Source organism: Hydra vulgaris, chromosome 01 (assembly GCF_038396675.1).
Source record: "Hydra vulgaris chromosome 01, alternate assembly HydraT2T_AEP".
Taxonomy (NCBI): domain Eukaryota; kingdom Metazoa; phylum Cnidaria; class Hydrozoa; order Anthoathecata; family Hydridae; genus Hydra; species Hydra vulgaris.
The window spans coordinates 35,527,199-35,549,828 of NC_088920.1; the positions used below are offsets into that span (position 1 = coordinate 35,527,199).

The 22,630-nt window shown below is 29.7% G+C and overlaps 1 protein-coding gene across 2 annotated transcripts in view; it reads right to left on the bottom strand.

Moving 5' to 3' along the window:
* Positions 1 to 9,175, bottom strand: part of LOC100199290 (immunoglobulin superfamily member 10) — a 111,721-nt gene extending 102,546 nt beyond the window's left edge. The window contains exon 1 of one of the 2 annotated variants that reach the window (XM_065788003.1): positions 9,008 to 9,175. In XM_065788003.1, the coding sequence (XP_065644075.1) occupies positions 9,008 to 9,044 (37 nt within the window). In that variant the 5' untranslated portion in view covers positions 9,045 to 9,175. The remainder of the gene's footprint in view (positions 1 to 9,007) is intronic. The other variant, XM_065788005.1, reaches the window with a different exon arrangement.
* Positions 9,176 to 22,630: the final 13,455 nt, after the last annotated feature.

Here is a 22,630-nt window from a genome sequence, read left to right on the forward strand (position 1 = left end):
TTAAATTTAGTTTAAAATGTTAAAAAAATGTATTTATAAATGTTATAAACTCATCACTCTCACACCAATGGCATAAAAAGGAAGTCAACATTTTTAAGGGTTTATTTTTAGCAGACTCCGATTATCGCAATACTTTTGAAAAGCTTTACATAAACATGAATATATAAATGTTTGGAGTTTGCTTCATGTCATTACGTAAAGTTAAGTTCTCAAACAAAAACAAAAAGCTTGCTACGGGCCTGATTTTAAATATGTGATTGGAATCTGGTTGTTTAAATATTGTGATTTGCACTTTTGTTATTTTTTTTACTTTAAATTTTTTGAAAATTTAAAGTAAAAAAAGTAACAAAAATTTACTGAAAAAAAAAAAAGAATTTGATGTTATTTCATCTGTATGATAAAACAACATCAAGAGAATTTTCTTCACAATCGACCATATAATTTTAAACTTGAAAGTGTGCTTTTTTGAACCATCCTACTAAATACGCTATCTTAATATATATAAAGGGCAATGTGTGTGTGTTTGTTTGTTCTCTATAGAAAGCCAGTTTAAATATTGGCCCGGGCAACGCCGGGTAACTCCAGCTAGTATTAAATAAATTAAAATAAGCGGTTGTTGCGGTTAAAAAAAGTTATGAATTTTTTTAAGTTAAATGCTTTTACATTTATACTTTTTTAACTTTAATTTTTTTTTTCAAATAAATTTTGATGTTATTTACATCAGTTGTTTGAAAGTTTTTTTGAAAGACTGTCTGGTTTAATGTTCTTGCTTTGGAAATGGCTCTACATTTTGCAATTTTATTCTAAGTTTTGTATTTTGGCTTCTTTTATTCAGCGTGGTTGTTAAAAACCAATCTAACCAAAAAAAGTTGTTTCTGGAAATGACCAACTCGAATAATTGTTAGGTAATAGAATAATAAAGGAAAACTTGTTTTCTGGAATGGACTAATTGAATTTAGTTTATTCCAGACAACAGTTTTATGAAAAGCTATTAATAAATAAACAAAAGAAAATTAATTTTAATTTCTGAGTGGTTGTTTCGACCAGAGCTGACCAGTGCCGTCCCGAATGGGGGTGAAGGGGTATCCCCCACCCCAAAGCTATTATAAATGCATTTGAGTTTTGAAGTATTGTTGGCAAATATCAAATATCGAGGACCCTTTTTTTGTGTGCGTGTGTGTCTCTAGTTGGCAAAAAACACATACGAACCCCCTCCTCAATCAGAGACCTCTTTGGGACGGCTCTGACAACAACCACGCTGAATAAGAGAAGCGAAAAGCAGCAGCATAACTACAAATATGCCCGGCTCATTTACGGTAAATTTTTGTCAGGGCCACTAACTTATTTCCTCCCGAAAAAAAATTAATACTGAAACAAATAAATCAAAAAAATGTTTTCAAAGCTTTTATGCAAAAAATCTTTCTTTCTAAAAAGTTATAAACTTTATTAAGAGGAAAATTTATTAAAAGTTATAAAACTTTAAAGAAAAATAAAATAATAGAGAAAAAAAGTAAGGGTACGACCTCCTTGCCCAGGAAACAAATTTAACATGCACGTTCATTGGGACTACACAAATGCTTTCAAGATAAAGTAAAATCAAAGTAAAGCCGGAATTATAAAGTAAAATTAAAAAAAAAAAGATTCAAAAAAGTGGAGTTCTCTCCAGTGCTCTGAAAACAATTTCAACTTGTACTTTTATTAAGTTTACACAAATGCTGGAAGGTTTACACATGCATGAATTACCCATAGCTTAGAAATTATGCCCATTTTCCCCATCTTCCCCCGACAAACTTTCATTATGGACATCAATCTAATCTGCTAAACAAACAAAAAGAAATAAAAAATCAATGATTATTTAGCAGCCCCTATTAGTACTCATGCGACAGGGAGCCCGTCTCTTTACTACTAGTATAGGCTATATTTGCCCCTAACTATAATAGAACTACCCTTTACGATATACGTGAAAAAAAATTGGCAATAGATTTGAATACGCTACCTATCTCAAAATGTATGTTAAATCAACATGAAATGACTGTTCTTTGAGAAAGTAAATAATATAACTTACTTTTTACTTACTTCTAAGTAAAGTATAAAATTTCAAAGAAAAAAACTACTTTTATTTGTAATTAAGTAAATAACAATTTTTTTCAAATTACTTTTGTGTAAGCTGTTTTTGCTAATTACTTACTTTTACACGTAAAAGTAATTTGTTGTTACGACGTAGTTTTATTTTACTTTGTAAAGTAAGTGTTATGTCTTTTAAATATTATATTTACGTAAGTTTATTTCATAAATAAAATTTTTTACATTTAAAAAGTAAATTACATTTCGATGTCAATTTTTTACGTATTATAACCAAAATTACTTTTTAAAATAGTTTACTTTACATAACTTACCATTAAAAGTAAGTTACATTTACAAGTAAAAAGTAACTTCCGTTTTTACATCAAAATAAGTAAAAGTGCCATCCCTACTAATCAATACTATCAACAAATGATGCGTCAATACAAGTTAATATTAGTCAATACTATCAAACGATACATCGCTAAAAAGGGCAGAAAAAGACCTTTATGAAACAACTGATATTCGCTTATAGGGATTAAAATAAAAGTTTAATGAAGCAAAAAAACAACAAATTTGTTAGACTATTTTCACTTTACTCTTTAAATTAAGCTGAAATGCGCAATAAATTTGTTAGAATTTATTGCGCATTTTAGCAATAAATTCTAACAAGTTCTAATAAAATCAAACAGCAAATATGTCAGACATAAAATCATGTCAAAATATGTCCGTAGAAAATATGTCTGACATATTTTATGTCAGCAGAAAATAATTCAGACATAAAATTATGTCAAAATATGTCGATAGAAAATAGGTGGGACATATTTTATGTCAGCAGAAAATATGTCTCATACATATTTAACAGATAACAACCCTGTCTAAATTCATACCTCCATTTTTAGGTCCGCATTTGTTGAACTGAATTTCGATTGCCTCTCGAACTTTTCTTTCAAATTTTTTGGGTTCTACTTTTAATGTCTTTACTTGATCCCATTTTATACTACATGAGCATTTAATTTTATGATGCTCAATTGCAGATTGTTCTAATTTTTCTTCAAAAACATTTTTTTGGTGTTATTTTGTTCTTGTTGCTATTTTCATTTTTGTTTCGCCGATGTATTTTTGTTTACACTCGCATTCTATTAGGTATACATAGGTTTAACACGACATCTTTAAGAACTGAAGGAGTCTCAGCTTTTTCTTTTGAATTTATATTTTTCAAGATAATAAATTTTTTGATTTTTTGAACTCAAGATGATTATGAATCTGTCGAAAACGTTACTGAAAAATCCCGAGAAAAAATGTTTGTTAAATCTAAATATCTGATCAAAAAATTTAATATCTTGAAAAATATAAATTCAAAAGAAAAAGCTGAAACTCCTTCAGTTCTTAAAGATGTCGTGTTAAACCTATGTGAAACGGAAATACCTGAAAACCACAGAAATCTTTTAGAACTAGGACCTAAATTTGTTCCAACTATACAAAATATACCCTATTTAGACATTATTTCAGTAACAGAATCCACTGCGTTAAAACTAGAGTATAGCAACAAAATTGAGAGTTCACAAGACTTACGCAGAAACGTGTTGAGGCAACTTAAAATGCTTAAACCACAAAAAAACAGTAGTTTAAATTATAAACAGAGGGAAGCATTAAAACAAATAAAAGAGGACAAAAACATTGATATATACTCTTTTGATAAAGGAGCAGGCTTTGTTAGAATAGAACACAACAAAGCCATTGACAAAATTTGTCAAGAGATTGGCAAAACAAAGATAATTAAAGAGGATCCTACCATTACATTTGCTACTAAAATTAGAACTTACCTATCAAAATTGAATAAAAAAGGGCGATTTACCAAAAAAGAATATGAAAGTCTTTACCCAAGCGGCCCAGTACCGCCACGTATGTATGGTGTAATTAAAGCGAACAAACCGGAAAAATCATACCCTATGCGGTTAGCAGTTTCAACCATCGGGACACCAAGTTATGGAGTATCACAATATCTAGTAAATATATTTCAACCAGTTTTAGATAAAAACATAACAAAGTTAAAAAATTCGTCAACTTTTGTAAAAACAGCTAAACTTTGGAATATATCAAACGATGAAATACAGGTATCTTATGACGTTGTCAATTTATATCCATCAATTCCTCTGGGAGAGGCTACAAAAATTCTTCTTGATATGTTAGAGCACTTCCCAAATTTAAATAAACTAACAAAACTAAGCGTTTCAGAAATAAATTCACTAATAGAACTGTGTTTATATAAATGTTATTTTTTATGGAATGAAGAAATTCACGAGCTTGTAGATTCAGGTCCAATAGGACTTTCACTCATGGTAGTACTTGCGGATGGTTTCCTGCAATATTTTGAAAATAAAGCAATCGACATTGCGCTTCATTCTAATCTACCGTTAGAAATAAAATCGTTTTTCAGGTACGCAGATGATAGCCACGCAAAATTTACAAATAAAGTTAATGCCATCCGTTTTCAACAAATATTAAACAGTCAACATTATGTCATCAAATACACTATTGAATTGGAAGATGAAAACAAAAGATTAAATTTTTTAGACATCCAAATAACCAATAATCGAAAAGGTACTTATGATTTTAACATTCATCGAAAAAAAGCAATAACAAATATTCAGGTTAAGCCCAATTCAAACCACGATCCAAAAATCTTAGAAGGAATATTTAAAGGATTTATTCATAGAGCTTTATCAATTTCCTCTGAAAAATTTTTAAATAAAGAAATCGATTTCCTAATAAATGTTTTTGCTGAAAATGGACTTAAAAAAGAAAAAATTACAAAACTTTGCAAATATTGTTATAAAAAAACGACACTCAAATAATGAAATAATTTTATCTAACAACAAAGCAACCATGCCAACTATATCACTACCGTGGATCCCAATATTATCACCAAAACTTCGAAAAACCTTTAGGAAAGCAGGTTACAGGGCAGTCTTTAAATCTAGTGCAAATCTTTAATCTTTGCTAACTTCACGCAACAAAACAAAACTACCATCAAATAGCCACACACACACATATATATATATATATATATATATATATATATATATATATATATATATATATATATATATATATATATATATATATATATATATATATATATATATATATATATATATATATATATATATAATATATAAATTAGATTCTTCCTGATGAACTTACTGATGGTGAAACACAGTGTTGAGTGTTGAAGTAATCAAAAATTAGATAAGTGTTTTTACTAATTTATTATTGCTCTGTTCTTTTAGAACATTGAGCACTCTGTTTGTAGAATACACTAACATAATTTATATATATATATATATATATATATATATATATATATATATATATATATATATATATATATATATATATATATATATATATATATATATATATATATATATATATATATATATATATATATATATATATATATATATATATATATATATATATAAAAGGTTGGGGTGTAACGAAGAACATTACAATGCTTAGTTACTTTTTGTAGTACTTTTACATTTTACGAGTTACATTTACAACGCAGTATTTTTACTTTCGTTATTTTTCAGGTTTACTATTTCACTATGTAACAAGCTACTTTCAGGAAAAAAGTACAAAAGTACTTACATATTATTGGTTAGAATGAGTTGTGTAATACGCACAATACCACAAAACCAAAATTGATACCGCTTGACGTTAAATTCCAGCAATGCATCAGACACAAGGCTGCATATTAAACACACAAGATAAGCAGCCTAAATATACAACGCAATAAGCAAACTGACTGTCTGTTTGGAAAACTATTCAAAAACGTTTATGATAAAACGCAGCTACTCTATTACACCTGTCCCCTCATAATTGATCGGCATGCCACTCAATAAACTTAATAGCGGTTTGATAATGTAACTGCTGACTATGATGGAGCCTTCATAAAGAGTTAAAAGTCAGTCAACGTAAATAAATATCAGACGTTATGGAACAAACAGATACTTTTTGTAGTTAAGACGCAAGCGCCAGGTTGTAATCCCAGACGTGATTTGATTTATATCATTCTGGAGCATAATTGGCTGTCTGGGGTCAAGTTGGTTGGAATAGCATTGCTGTCGTCAACAAATAACTTCATAGGACTGTTAACTAGGTTTGTAATGCCATTGATGTATAAGACGAATAGAAGTAGATCTAGAACGGATCCTTGTGGGACACAACTAGTAACTGGTACCAATTTGAAGTAGCAGAACCCATAACAACTTGTTGTGTTCTGTTGAAAAAAAAGAATTTATCCAGATAATTAACATATGAGACACTATAACCAGAAAGTTTGTGGAGCATAAAATTATGAGGAGATGTGTCAAACACTTTTTTATAATCAAGATATAAAGCATCTATAGTATAGTCTCTTGTCATTGAATATGAGATCTGATCAACAGTTTCCAATAATTTGGAAACGCATGATTTATTTGAGACAAATTCATGCTTATTTTGAGATAAAAGATTATTTGGAGATAAATACTCAGAAAGATCTGATTTAGATTAAGTTTAGATAATTTTTTGTATAGCATTGTGTTGTTAGTTTCCAGCCACGCGGCTGGGGCTTGACCTACAGAGCTAGGTTTTTAAATGTATATGTAATAGGCACGTATAGAGATGAAGAACATTTGTTAAGGACATCTGGGTGAATGCCGTCTATGCCTGCTGATTATGCATGATAGGTTTATTCAAGACCAAAATCTCATCAATCACAGAAAATGTGAATTTCTTGAATTTTGACAGCAATTGACTCGAACTTTTTTAATTTAGTAATAAAATGACAAGAGTTTTTTTTATTTTTTGGCAGCAAGTTATTTATTTTTCAGTGTCTAGACGCTAAAAAGAAACCACTAAAGCGTCTTAAGCGTTTAAGTCTTTGAAATACATGTTTAGTTTTTCAAAGTTACCATTTTTAAAATCTTGTCGAGTTGAAGAAAACAAATGGCTAGGAGAGCTTGAAGGTTCTGAACTCGTCAGTTTTTTAGTAAAGCCAAGTTGAGATTGCCATTAAAGAGAAAATATGCATTGAAGATTCATTTAATATAAGATCTAGAGTGTTAGTTAGGCCTAATATAGATTTCAATTGAAAAGTATCAAAATTGACGTGTTGCGTTAAATGGTTAGAATTTAATGTCTCAATAAAGTCTTCAGCAAGCGCGTTTGTGGTGGTTACCGTGTAATTAGACCATGTGGCATTGTCAAAGTTAGATTCAAGTCTCCTGTAATTAGAAGACCTTAGAAGTGTTTATTTTTAACTAAATTATATGCAAAGTTTATTGAGGATTTAATTTGGTTATTTACAAGGTCATTACTGAGAGGAAGACAGTATATTCAACCAAACTTGTTCAGAGTCAGTTTTGTTAACTTCAAAATGAGTTACTTCATGGTTTGTTTGTGCATCATATATATATGGACTTCACCATGGGGATTAGTTTTGTAATCTTGCCTAAATCATTGCAATCAGTCTCACTAATTTTATTATGTAATAAAATTAGTGAGATTAGAAAAGGAGTTTTCATTAAACTATGTTTCTGTTATATATACACACAGACACATATATATAAAGCAAAGGAGTTTATTCCTTTGCTTTATATATATGTGTCTGTGTGTAAAGGAACGCTGGCAACTTTTACAAGACTAAAAGGATTTAAAATTCATATTAAATTTTTTTATCAGGCGTTATTGCATTATTTTTATGATAAAAATACTCACTAATGTCTCATCCAACTTTGCAAAGTCTCTCAAAATATTTATTTCTTACAATGCTTACCATCTTTTCTTATTCAACTGTGAGGAATGATTAGGACATTAATGAAAACAACTTGAGTTAAAATTTAATAATTTAGATACTTCAGCTTCCTTTAAAATTTTACCTTCAAAACAATTGTTTTGTAAAATTCGATAACTTGTAAGCTACTCATAAAATTTATCAGATTTGAATCATCTAGAAAGGGAACAAGTCAAAAAATAATAAACATGGTTCACTTGGAGTTTACAGCATTAAATGCTTGCATATATAATGCTGTGCCAGTTTTTTAAAAGTTATTTAAAGAAGTTTAGGTTTTTAATGCAATAACAATAATAATATTTGCTTTCTTACTCTATGGCGTTGAATTTTTTACCTCATCGGACACAGATTAAAATTCGTAAATAATATGTGCAGCAGCTTAAACAGGGAAATCTGCACACCATATTTATCACACCATTTTGAATCTTTGCTCTTATATATATTTTTTTTATTCAAAATTTATTTTTATTCAAAATAATGTTTTAAAATGATTGTACCAACTATACCGCTATTGCTGTTTCTGGTGACACTATTGAACTTCTGCTAGATTAAAATTTAATTATATGTATAAAATGGTCATCATAAGCAAATATGTGACAAACATTTCAAGATACATGAAAAAAATATATACTGACTGCAAATTAAAAAAAATTGATATTTAATTAGAGGCATCTTACTTTACTATAAAAATATTTAAAAATTTAAATAGTGATTTGAGCCAAGTAAAATTACACTAATGTATATTTATAACTTAAGCATATGAGATATTTAAAATGATATTTATCTAATATTAAGTTAGGCATTTGAAATGTTTAAAATTATATTTATTTAATATTAAAGAGCGCTGTATCTAAATGATTATATTGAGAAAAAACTGGTAATAAGGCATGCTAATAGTTTCTTTTTCAGTTTACAACTTTTAAATATAAAACATTTATGCAACAAATAATATGATTATAAATGGAGTATCTTTGTAATCGTATTTGTATATGGTATTTTATACCGTTACTTTGGGCAAAAATTGTCGCAAAGTTAACTTTAACCACCCCTTAAGAAGGTGAAACTAAGAAAGTGAAACTCAATGTTAATCAATAAAATTACCTGCAAAAACAAGTAGGAAAATGACGTAACCAAACATAACATAAAATAACTAAGCGAATAAAAAAAAATTAACTTTGATTTCTCGTAGACATACTCGTTAAAAAAATATTTTGAGTTATTTATGACAACAAAAGATGCTTTTACGTATATATATATATATGTACATATACAATGACGTGATTTATCTTCTTTTACGTGATGGTAATCTTCTTTTTGTGTTATCCTTTTGTTTGATGAAACGATTGTTATAAATAAATTTATAACTTACAAAGCAAAAATTTGTTTTTTTTAAAAACTATATCAAATGCAAAAAAAGCATTTTTTAAGCTTCTCTTTTTTATTACGGATATAAATTGGTTCACGTTTTTTTATCTCTAAAATTTGTTTTTACCTTTAATGCAAATTTTTATTCCATAGGTATAAATTATATTAAATCTACCATTAGAGTAAAAGAAAAATAAACTGCTATTGAAAGAAAGTTAAGTAATAATTAAAAAACCCTAAAACGGGAACACTATTACTAAATTAAAATCATTTTTTGACTTCAATTTTTTTATTTTAATATAAATAATCTTATGAGTATTTTTTATTTTTTTCGAAAACACAGTTCAAACCGCATATAAAAAAATCCATATAAAGCATAACCTGTTAATAATACATAAGGAATGAAGTCGTTTCCGATGTTAGTAAAGTTTACACTCCCTCAATTTGAGGGGGTGTAAACTTTATAAAGTCATAAAAGCCGATCAAAAAGAGATTATTGAATCAAATTTGAAATTTGTTGATGCATATAAATAAAGTTTAAAATTATAAAAAAAATAACAAATTTGACTTATTGCCCTCCTATTTGGGGCTGGGGGAACTAACGTTTTGGGGTTTTTGCTGTTCCCAGTCTCACCGCAATTTTTTGCATAGCATCCTCATTCCTCATCTATACGAACATACTTACATATAGAGTTTTCTTCATGTTTCAAAGTTGCTTAGCTCAAACATCAAAAAAAGTTGTCTACGGCCTTGGTTAAACAACACCAACCTGATATTGCTTTCCCCTAACACTGCATTTGTCTTTCAGCCTATGGTTCAAGGCGTAATACGAAGTCTTAAAGCTCACTTTTTTTACAAAATTGTGCGTCTGTGTATCAAAGCTATCAATAATAACGAACCCCTTCAAAAAATTTTATTCTTAAAGCAATATAAGGTATTGTTTCTTTTTTAAATGCTGTATCAAAGGAGACTGCTATCAATTGTTTTAAATTAGCTATTATCAGCAAAAAAAACAAGCGCACTGCAGAAGCTGATGATGATCATTCTTTTAAATCTTTGACTAAGAATTTTGATTATATTCTGATGTTACTTTTGTTATTTTTCTGGCTTTTCTGGTACTTTGAGTACTCTAATAATTTCAAAAAATCTTACTTCAAATATGATTTTTAATGACTCATTCTGTATACGTATATTATTTATACTGCAAAATAATGTTTATATTGCAAAAGACTAAATGCAAAAAGCAAAAAAGAAACCTAAGTTTGTTTTAAATCAATAGTCTTATCCTTAAGATGTTCTTTTACAAAATAAGTTTCTAATATTGCGTTATCCCCATAAAATGCTAAAATAGAATTAAATTAATTTTGTGTAAACATTTGGAGAATGTTTTCAATCTCATGTTTACTATTTAACGAGTGCTTATCTAAATGTAGTTTGCCTGCCAGCTGAAATAGTTTCAACTCTTGAGAAACACCGAAGATCGCATAGTGGGCCAGAATGCACTTTTACTGGACAAAATTCATAACTAATTTAATATTAGAGCTATATTCACTAAAATTAGTATGAGTACTAATATAAGAGCTATATTCACTAAAATTAGTATGAGTACTAATATGAGTACTAATATGATGCGCTTTTTATGAAGGTAATATTTTTTTATTTCGTTGCTATGGATACCTTTATTTTGCTTAGCAACAACCTACTTTTGTTATCTGCAGATATTTTATAAGTGCTATATTCACTAAATTTGGCATGAGTACCAATATGAGATCACACTTCTTACAAAAGTGATAATTTTTTAAATTTAGTTGTTATGGATACTTATATTGCTTAGTTACCGGATACTTTCCTTAGTTACAAAGTGGTAAATTGATATTTGAATATCTTATCGGATTTTTGACCCACCTATATTGAATAAAAATTGAGTATTTAGGTAAATAATGTTTTAGGAATAATAAAAGCAAAAAATAGTGCAAGAAAACGTTATCAATTTTAAATTACATCAAAAAATTATAAAACAATAATATCGTTTGAAGATTGTTTAAGTAATTGTAAAACATCTGAAGGAAATGCTTTATGATTTGTTTGGTGTGATGTTGATTTACGCAATGATGAAATAACAGGATCACTGGAAACTAGGAGTCTATTGATAAGATCAGTATTTGTTGCTTTTCTGGATGTTTTTCGGCTGAAATTTTCGCGATAAGATTTAAAGTCTTTGTTTCTAGCCTCTTGAGCTTCCTCTGACATAAGTCCGATGGGTAATGTAAGGCTTTTAATTATGTCATGTCCATGTATCAATACTTTGTGAACTGATTGAGCCATGTAATACCATGGATAAAGAGACACATATAGTCTAAAAGTGTCAAAACAATAATCCTTGAACTTTAAGCAGTCTATTTCATATCCTGAAGAGAGCGTTACCAAGATAATGTAAAATCTGAATATAAGGTTTTGGTCAATACCCAGAATTTCAGCTGTTTGTTCATATGCTGCAAAAGCACGCCTTGAGGTATTGCCATCATTACTTGTTCCAGAACCACCACTTTTAGGGAAATCAACAACAAGTCCCATTTTGTTCATAAAATCAGTCTGGATCTTTTGTTTAGCTACAGATGCCTTTTCTTTGTGTTCTTTAGATCTTGCTTGCCACTTTCTTGTTTCTTTTTTATATGCAATGTGCAATAACATCTCAAAAAATCGAATCCATGCATGAAGACTGGAAAGACCATATTTGAACTCTCTGTTAGTATAATCTATATTAAGGATATCAAGACTATTCATATTTTTTGGAGAGACACCACACACTGAACAGCATTGGTATGAGTTATTTTTTTCAGATAATATTGTTTGAACCTTCCCATCAATCATTGTAAGTTCAATAATACAATTCACTTCAGTAGAAGATCCGCAAACCTCTAATAAAATCATACCCAAGCTTTCTATCTCACTTTGTTATGTACTGATCTTCTTCAATCACAGATTCCTTGGATTCCATTTTGTATGCAAATCTTATGGGTCTACAATAGGCTGTGGAGGACGACTTTTGATTTCTCCAAATAGGCACCTTTTCGTTGCTGTTGTTAAATCCAGTCAAATCCAATGGGACAAGACAAGTAATAAATAATGATTCTTCACGCTTTAAATCTCTGTTAATGTCGGGTTCTGATAAAACTTGTTTATAAATGCTTTGGCCAGTAGCACCATCAAAACCAGCCTTACACGTTAGTGTCATTGTTTTTATTGCTTTGTCGTTCAATATCAAGTGCCTTAGCACAGGTTCCTGAACTGCACAGATTCTTTGCAAAGTATGAGTCATTAAATCTTTTAAAGGAACTGAAGCTGAATAGTCCTCCACTGTTATGTTTGCAGGATAACATTTCAATTTTGCATCTCTGACATCATTGTAAGCGGGGTAGATGTTATATTCTTTCTCCAAGGCTCCGCTTCTAATCAATTGATAGGAAGCTTTTGTCAGACTTGCATCAATTATTAAAGCCAGTGCTTCGTCTGCTGAATATTTAGTTGCTTTATCTGTATTTGATATATTTAAAACATTCTTGGCAGCAATAACAACAGATTCATCTCCAAATTTTTTATTAGCAGCAAAAAATAATTAATTGGATGAATGAGATTCAATTAAACAAGATACACGCCGTTTTTTAGTTTTATTAGAACTATTATCAAATGCAACTGGTTTTCGACCACGTCTACTTGCAGTTGGTTCATTGTCTTTTTTTCTGACAATTAAATATTCATTAAGCCAGTTCACAAACTTCTTTTCAAAATTTTTCCCAGTATAATTTGCAGATTTCCACTTTTTTTTATACAAGTAAACAAATCGTTGAACAGCATGTCTAAAATCAACGTCTTTAAAATCAGCAAATTTTGGCTGAATAAATTTTAATATATCTTCAGTAATATTTTGTTTTGAAATACTAAGATTGTTTTTTTGGAGAAAATTATGAATGTCTAAGTTTAACAAAACCATATCTAAATAATTATTGTAACAAGTATTTTGTATTTAAAAGTAAAATGTTATAATATATATGCCGCCTGGAATACTAATACTTGTTAGTAATTAAGTTACTACAAGTGTTAGTAATTAAAATTAAAAGTAATTAAATTACTGTCAGTGTTAGTAATTAAATTACTAACAACTACCGAAAATATGTTGTTGCTATGTTATGCAAAGTAAGGTATCCATAGTGACCGAAAAAAGTTAACCTCATAAGAATTCTGAATCTCATTTTAATACATACCCCCAATATTGTGTATTTAGCGCAAGTAAAATACTGTTAAAACAACGTTAATGTAAAAATGAGTTGTTGCTATGCAAAATTTAGTACCATAGCAACCAAGTTAAAACATACATAAAATCTAAACGGGGATTTAAGGGGACGAGCAATCAATTAAAACTCGATTGAAGCATCATATAGCTCAAATAAATATAAGACAACACATGGCAAATTGTGGTAATTATTAGTTATTGTGCGGCAAAAAATAAGTTTCTTAAGAAATTTTTTTTTTTAATCTGTGATTTTCAAAGTATAACTGAGATAACATGCTATGACAAATTTATTTCACACATTGGTTTTTCTTATCTCTAAATACTCTAGAATAACATGTACTAATTTTTTGTTTCAAAAACGTAAATGTAATTGAAATATAACACAACGTTGATGTCACCGTTAATTACTTATTTATAATTTTTTATTTTTTTTATTTTATCTCAATATTCAAATGCTTAGAGTCCTGGTAACTAAGGGATTTAATATAAATAAATTATCAATAGATTTCTCCTAATATATGTAGATACTAAAATTAAATAGGTTTTCAAGATTAGACAACTAAAATTTTTCCTATTTTGTCCACCTACTGGCCCACTGTGGATCGCTTTAACAGAAACGGTTATCAATTAAAATTACAAAATAAAGACCTTGAATGAAACTAATTGACTGAACTATCGCCCAACTAGACTGATTGTTAGTATTAGTAAAGTTTTAGAACATTTAATTAACAAACATCTTATCTTGAGTTTAACAGCTTACTCTCTGACAAGCAATACAGATTTTGTTCTTCTCGTTTTACAACTGACTTCTTAACCATTTTACTGTTAACTTGTTAACAAAAAAGTTCTGTTGTGGATTCAATGAAATCGTGTTAATCATTTTCTTACATCTAATTTTTTTCTCTGCCTCTTTATATATTTTGTTTATTTTTCTTTAGATTACTGTTGTCATATTTGGACTAGTTTTTTTAATGATATTGTTTCTCTTGCATGCGCAGTCCAAAAATGCATTATAAATGTTATTGTACCTGCTCTAACTGAGTGCTTTAATTGAGCATGAGCCCCTATTTAGTTGATGAAAGATTAAATCTTTTTCTCTTTTATACAAATAGTACCATGGTTGCTACTCTTGCAAAACTCTTTGCCTTGGCTAGTGGGTATGAGGTCCCCCTTCCTGAAAAAGACGTTATTAGGACCCCTAAAACTAAAAAACTTTTTAAAGTTTTTTTAGGGCCCTATTTATATACTTTTTTTCAAAAAAACTCCTCAAATTTGCAAAAGGGATCTTAAATTTGTAAAATACTCCTCTAAATATGCGGGGTCCACATAAATTAGGGGTGTAGGAAAGCCTCATTTTTGAGTTTTATGATTTTTTATTATTTGCTCGCAATGATTTTTTATTATTTGCTCAATTTGAATCAATATTGGTTTAATTAATTTAAATGCATCTTCATATTGGGATAAATTTTCTGATTTGATTTCTGATACGACTAGATAATCGTAACGTAGCTGTTGAATTCTTCGACCATCAAATCATTAGGATCAGTGGCTTGGAATTGTTGCCTCACATTGGATTTTCTTTTCTTTATTGATGGGTCGCTTTTGTACAAAGTTTGAAGTTGTTTGACGTTTCAGGGAAGCGAGAAGACGTAACTTCGAAGTATTGGGAGCCCGTTTGACAGTCTGCTGAGCTTCAGACGGAATTTCTATAACATCATGCTGTCATCATTACTGGATGGAGTGAAAAAATTTTAAGCCTGAGTCTTTTTACTTTTTCAACAATTTCATTATTTGATAAGAGCAAGAAAAGGGGACACTCATCAAGAACTCCTGAATTGTTGAGAAATTTTTTGCAGATAGAAAGTTAAAATTGAACGCCGTTTAAGAATCTATTTTTGATTTCTCTAAGCCACAACAACCAACCACAAACAACCAACCACAAGCAAACCACCACAAATAAAACTTTTTACCATTCGCAATTCCTCCAATAAAAAATCCCACAATGCATCTTCTGCAATGTTCAAGTCAGAATCATCACCATCGATAGACATTTAAATGGTTGAAGAGTTGCTACTAATTCAGGAAGACTCTTCTCTAAATAAATAGGCCCATCATGTCCAAATGCTTGAATAGTCTTTTTGATAACTGGTACCATTTCCTTGAAAGTCGTCAACATATTAAATGCCCTGTTTCTAATTCAAAGTTATACTTTTTTTACAATAGTTTGCACATCTTCGAGAGTTTTAGCACTAGATAAATCAGTATTGTACTCAAGTGCTTCCTTGTCTTTATTTTCTTTATCAGAATTTGCGTTAGCATTATTTTTGTCTTCATATTCTTCTTTGTCTGTTGCTGAACTAAGTATGCTTGGTGTTCTGTAAGAACTCTGAGGTGTGCATGCTGACATTTCACTCTCTGCACCTGATTCCTTTTTGCTCTGGTCTGATAATGAATCGTCATTTGCTCGATTGATGTCTGTAACTTTCTTTTTGAAGTTGTATAGATTTTTTTTGGATTTGTCAGAAGCAGAAGGAACATAGCAATATTGATAAAACTTCCATAAATTTATTTTGAATTGTAGTCTGTTTGTTTGATGAATTTATTCTTTCCTTCGTCGGGACGCAAGATTCATTCAAAGTGAAGTTTGTGATTTTTTTAAAACTAGCTTTTTTAATAAGTTCCCATCTCAATTTTTTAAATTTTAATATTTTAATCTGTTTAAGTTTAAAAAGCATATAAGTTACAATTGCTATGCCCAATATGTAATTAAGTATTTCTACCAGAGATAGAAATACAAAAAAAATAAAAATAAAAATAAAAAAACGTTTCCTTGTGAAAAGAATGCTCTTGTAATGGGGGCTCTAAGCATAAATATTAGGGTGAACAGAATTTGATAATTTGTTTAGGTTAGTGCAAACAGTGTATGTAAACAAAAAATGTTTTTTTTAAGTTATTTTTTATTTACAAGTAAATGTATCCTTCAAAATAAGTAACTTTCATGAGCATAAACCTCATGCATTAGGATTTTTGGTATTTCCGTAGCAATTATAGTTTACCAAAGAGATTGATATGTTTGTTTTTAAAATTTTAAAATTTTAAACTATTTACTAGCATTTATTGACGACAATAAATCTATATAAAGCTTGCTATTTTTAGATGTCTTTTACTGTTATTTTACTATATTTATTCAAAATAAGTGAGACCTATAAAAATCAATATAACAGAATTAGCCCTTAAAATTTAATAATAAATGTCTCAGAAGAGTTTTAAATTTGTTAATGCTGCAACTGGTTATGAATTACCAACAACAACAAATAATACCATTGAGTGGGATAAATGCTTCATATGTCAAGAGCTATCATCAAATAGTTGCGACATTGTTAATCCTCTTAAATCCAAAAAGCTACCAAGAGACACTGGTTATAAAACATTACTTAGTAATCTAGAGAAGTTAAAAAAAATGGGTTTGATTTTATTGCAATATATTTATCTTATAGCAATATATTTATTTTATAGCAATGTATTTATTTTATAGCAATATATTTATTTTATAGCAATATATTTATTTAATAACAATATATTCTTTTTTGACATTTGTTTTTGAGAGAGGATAAGTTAGTTGATCTTAGGTATAATCATGTTTTGCTTTCATACTTTCCCAAGTATTGAACCAGACTTACGTTTTTTTTACTCTTTTTCAAAATTTAGCTTTTTTTTAACGCCTCATATATTTTTTATATTATTCAAAGAAACTAGTGAGTAATATTTTGCTGAAAATTGATATTTGTTTTATACAGATAGTTTGTCAGCTGATTTAACTTCCAGATTGCAATGCGAAGATTTGCTGCAACAGCTTTGCAACAACAATGCGGTATATCACAAAAAATGTTATACAAATTTTGATAATTATCACTACCAGAGAGCATCTAAACGAAGAAAAACATTAGACACGACAGAAGAACTACCAATCCCTAGCCATGGTACAAGGTCAAAATTTCAGGCCAACAACTATCAAGAAAATTGTTTCTTGTGTGAGAAGGTGGATAATAAAAATCTAAGTCATGATGACTCTTGAACTAGATAAAAAGGATCGCAGTTGTGCTGAACTTCTATCAGATGCTAAATAACTTGCAAAGCTGAGTGAGGGTGATCTGGTAGCTACTGAGGCTCATTATCAAAAAGTGTTTTAGCCAGTTATATAACCGCTTGCGTTCGTTACAGAAAGACCAACCAGTAAATAAAAGTGAAAACAACATTGTTTACGGGATTGTCCTAGGAGAGATAGTGGAATATATCTATCAGTGCTATGAAGATGAATCAACTATTCATGTGTTTCAACTTTCAGGACTATACCAATTATTTTGCAATCGTTTAAAGAGTTATGATATAAATTCAAAATGTGAAAACAAAACAAGACTAAAAGAAAAATTTTAAACCGAGTGCCAGAATTAGGAGAATTTAAAAAAGGTAGAGAAGTTTTGCTGACATTTAAGGCAAACCTGGGAACTGCTATTTCTGATGCTTGTTATTTAACAAACGAGGAAGAGGGTTTATGTTTGGTAAAAGCGGCAACTATTTTGCGAAACCAAATTTTTAAAGTCCTAAATACTGATAATGCTCCAATATTTTTGAACGGTTTAGGTAGTGAACTAATCCCAAACACATTAAAAAGCCTTGTTAGAATGGTGTTATATGGAAAAGAAGTAAAAGATGTTAACATTGATTCAGCACATAGTAAAGTTGCATCTACTATTTCTCAACTTATATGTTACAATTGTTTAAAAAACAAAGTTCCAACCAAACAAGAAGGAAAATATAAACGTCATAAAAAAGAAAGAATTCCACCTTTTCCAATATATGTAGGTTTAAATATACATTCCAAAACAAGAAAGAAAGGCATTGTAAATAATTTAGCAAACTTTCGAGTTAGTGTACCTCAAACAAGAGTTGATGCCATTAAAACCACAATTACCAATCAACTATGTAAACTCTACAATGATAATAACATTGTGTGTCCTCCTTCACTTATTGAAAATGTTTTTACAACTGCTGCAATTGATAACATTGATCACAACCCATCTTCTAGTACAGCTACTAAATCTTTTCATGGAATATCAATATCCATATTTCAACATGCTGTAGTAGAATTAGTTGTAAAGAAGTTTGATTATGATTTTTCGCGAAAAGTTACTAAAAAAGTCAAAAAGTAAAACGCTCCAGGTATGCAGCTCAAGTTTCATTAGCTGGTTTGACTGAAGCATTCGAAAAATTATCTACAATTTCCTTTGAACTGTGGATCCAACAACAAAGAACAGCATACACCCAATTTAACTATTGGTTTACTGCTATGGAGTCACAAGCAATAGTCTTGTTGCTTGTTAAGAGTTTCAGAATGGGAAATTTCAATATGTTTGTCAGTGCTTTGGAACAAAATATTCCTTAGATATTTGCTTTAGATCACATGCACTACTCTAGATGGCTTCCAATTTTTCTTTCTGACATGAAGATGCTACCTCATAGACACCCTGAGGTTTACACCGAGTTCTGCAAAGGTTTTTTCGCGTTTCAAAAGACAAGACGCCCTTTTTCGTCTATGGCTACAGATCAAGCCCATGAACAAAACATTAGGATCATAAAGGGAAATGGTGGCTCGATCGGCATTTTAGATAACCCAAGCGCATTGATGAAGTGGATGGTGTGTGAACCACTACTTGCTGAACTTGAAAAAGATGAGAAAAATCATCACGAAGACACACATGCATTTGAAAAAAATTATAATGAACATGTATGATAGTTTATTGAAGTTATAAAAGATTTCGGAAATCCCTTTTTAGTAGAAGAAGAAACTCTCATGAATTTATCAGCAAAGACATTACTTGATGCAGAAGCTAGGGCATCCGTAAGAAAAGCTAAGCAAATGGGTATTGAGTCATCCAAATGTTATATTTAGAATTGTTTAACAATTGGAAGAGATTCAATATACAAGACAATCCCCAAAAATAACTTATGCTTGTTTAGAGAGAAAAAATTTTTGCCACTCAAAAAGGAAGGTTAAAAACAGTAATGCTCAAAGAAGAATGTAAAGTGTTCGCATCACTTTATGTTGCATCTCAACATAGAGATGTAGATGTATATGATTTTTTTCGACATGAAAATCATGCTTATCCACCAGCAATATCTGAATACAGCAAACTCCGAAAAACTAATAAATCGGATTATCTTAAATGCCTTAAAAAATATTCGGCACCTTCTTTGACTACTCCGGAAGGTATCACTGCAAAAGTCTTAGATGGAGGAGCAAGGGGTAAACTCGAAGACATTCAAGGAGTATTCAGAAATTGAATTTTGAGAAAAAATAATCAATATCTCATCAGCAAAACATAAAGAAATACAAAGGATTGACATTGTGTTTAACCGTTATTTTGAATGTAGTTTAAAAACCCAGAACAGGGATAGTCGTGGTAATGGAGTTAGAGTGTGTGTTTCTGATTCAACTCCTATTTGGAAAAATTGGTCACAGTTCTTACGATTGGATGAAAATAAAAATGAGTTGTTTAAAATGCTTGCAACTAACTTTGTCCAAGTACCGACATTTGACTTACTTTTAGTAACAACGTGTGATGAAACTGTTTTACCTAATTCCAAATATTTTAGCGAAAAATCTATTTCACCTTGTAACCACGAGGAAGCTGACACTCGGATTTTGCTACAAGTTAAAAACGCTGTTGATAATGGGCACCAAATTTTTCTGTATTCAGACAGTTGACACAGATATTGTTGCAATCTTAATTTCCGTTTTTAAACAATTAACGGGTATCAAGCAACTTTGGATAGAGTTTGGAGTTGGAAAACTGAAACGTTGGCTTCTCATACATTATTATGCTCAAAAGTTAGGTGAAAAAGCACAAGCTGTTTCATTGTGGTTTGCATTCACTTGCTGAGATACTGTATCTTCCTTTGCAGGGCGGGGTAAAAAACTTGCTTGGAATCTCTGGAACAATGGAGATGAAGAAATTATAAGAGCATCTCCAAATACTAGAGTTATTTCAACTGATGTATTTCTGCAGTTTTAGCGCTACGTTATTTTACTTTACGATAAGACAAGTTTCACTAATGACCTCGCCATATGCCGAAGAATGCTTTTCACTAAAAAGTCACGGCAGAGCGAGGGGTTACCACCAACAAAAGTTGCACTTTTTCAGCATTTGAAAAGAGCTGTATTTCAAGGAAGGTATTTTTTTTAGTAGTTAAATGAACTTATAAAATAGATTCCAATAAAAAACTTTTCTTTTAAATATTTATTTAGTATAATATGGGGACAATCCTTAGTTCCACAACAGATTTTACCTGACGTTAGTAAATGGGGTTGGTAGAAAATAAATAACGCAATGACACCTTTATGGATGACTCTACCCGAGGCATCAAAATCATGCGTTGAGTTGATAAAATGTAAATGCAAGAAAAGTTGCGGAACACAATGCAAATGCAAACGTTCAGGATTAAGCTGTACGGAGTTATGCGAGTGTTCTGGTCAGTGTTTAGAAGAAATTTGAGCTAACTTTAAAGAACTAGTTTTGTTCAAATCCAATAAGTATTCATCCATAGAATAAATCTGTTATACACCTTTTTAATTTCGTTTTATATCTTTAGCCTTATTCTTCTATATAATATGATATATTTGTTTACTTGAAGTTAGTTCTTCTTTAAATTCTGCTTTTAATTCAACCTTATATAGTCAGTTTTGAAGATTATATATTTTTTTACAGTCAACTCAGGGGTCCCCCTAGGATCAAAGAAATGTTCTTAGAACGGTGTCGTTTTTTTTTTTTCTGAATTTTTTTAGTTCTTAGACAAATTTCAACCGTGTATCACAATTTGAACTATTTAATTTTATTGTCCCCACTATATAAAATAAAGGGGTTTTGACTTGGGAGTCGACCCAGGACCAACAAATATTTGTAAAACAGCCTTTTTTTTTTTGAATTTTATAAATCATAGAGAATTTCCTGAAAGTTTTAAACCGGTATAATAGTTTGAACTATTTGACTTATTGGCTCTAACCATATAAAATAAAGAGGTTCGAACTTGGGGGTCGCTCCAGGACCAAAAAAATATTTTTAGAACGAGATTCTAAAAATATTTTTTTTTAAGAATTCTTTTAGTTTTTAGACAATTTCCTGAAATTTTCAAGCTGGTATAACAATTTGAATTATTTATACTTAATGCCCGCTCTTTATAAAATGAAATTCTTTAAGCCCATTTCACTAAAAATAGAAGACTCCATAACTCAAAACCTAAGACATTGACAAGTGGGGTCCTTTTCTATATCAATTTGTATAGTTATTAACAACAATTTTGCCAAGTTTTATGCTGGTATCACAATTTTAACTATTTTTATGCTTAGAGCTCCCACTATAAATTGCGGTAGAGACTTTATGGTTAAAGCATCATTTTTTTGCCATTGTTATTACTTATTTTATCAAGTAAAAATTTTTTTTAAATTTCATGAAAACCAGGTCATCTTAAAAAACGAGGTCAGTTTTAAAATTTTCAATTGTTTTTTTTTTAAACTACAAATTTTAAATTTTTTTAAGTTGAGTTGTATTTAATATTTTAAAAATTCGTAAGTTGTATTTTATTATTATAAACAAAGGTAGTAAAAAACTATTTATAAAAAATAATTAAAAAAATCTAGTGTATTTAAAATTAAACATCGCATTAGTAAGTATTAGGGGTTGTCCATAAATTATATCACGCGTTGGGGGGGGGGGGGAGGTGTTGTTTGTGGTTTTATTACATTTTAAATAAGTATTTTATTACAATATTTAAAATACAAATATATAATAATAAAAAATATATACATATAAAATGATCGTTATTAAAAAATATAAGAACGCGGGAACTCGTAGAAGACCATACTTGTTGTCGAGTACGCTAAGAAATGTTCGTGTTGAAATTTATAAGATATTTACAAGATAAAAAGTAAGTAACGAAGTAAGAAACTGAAAATATTCCGTTATAAATACAAGATGCGTTATATCTATTATATATGTAGATTGCAGTTGTTA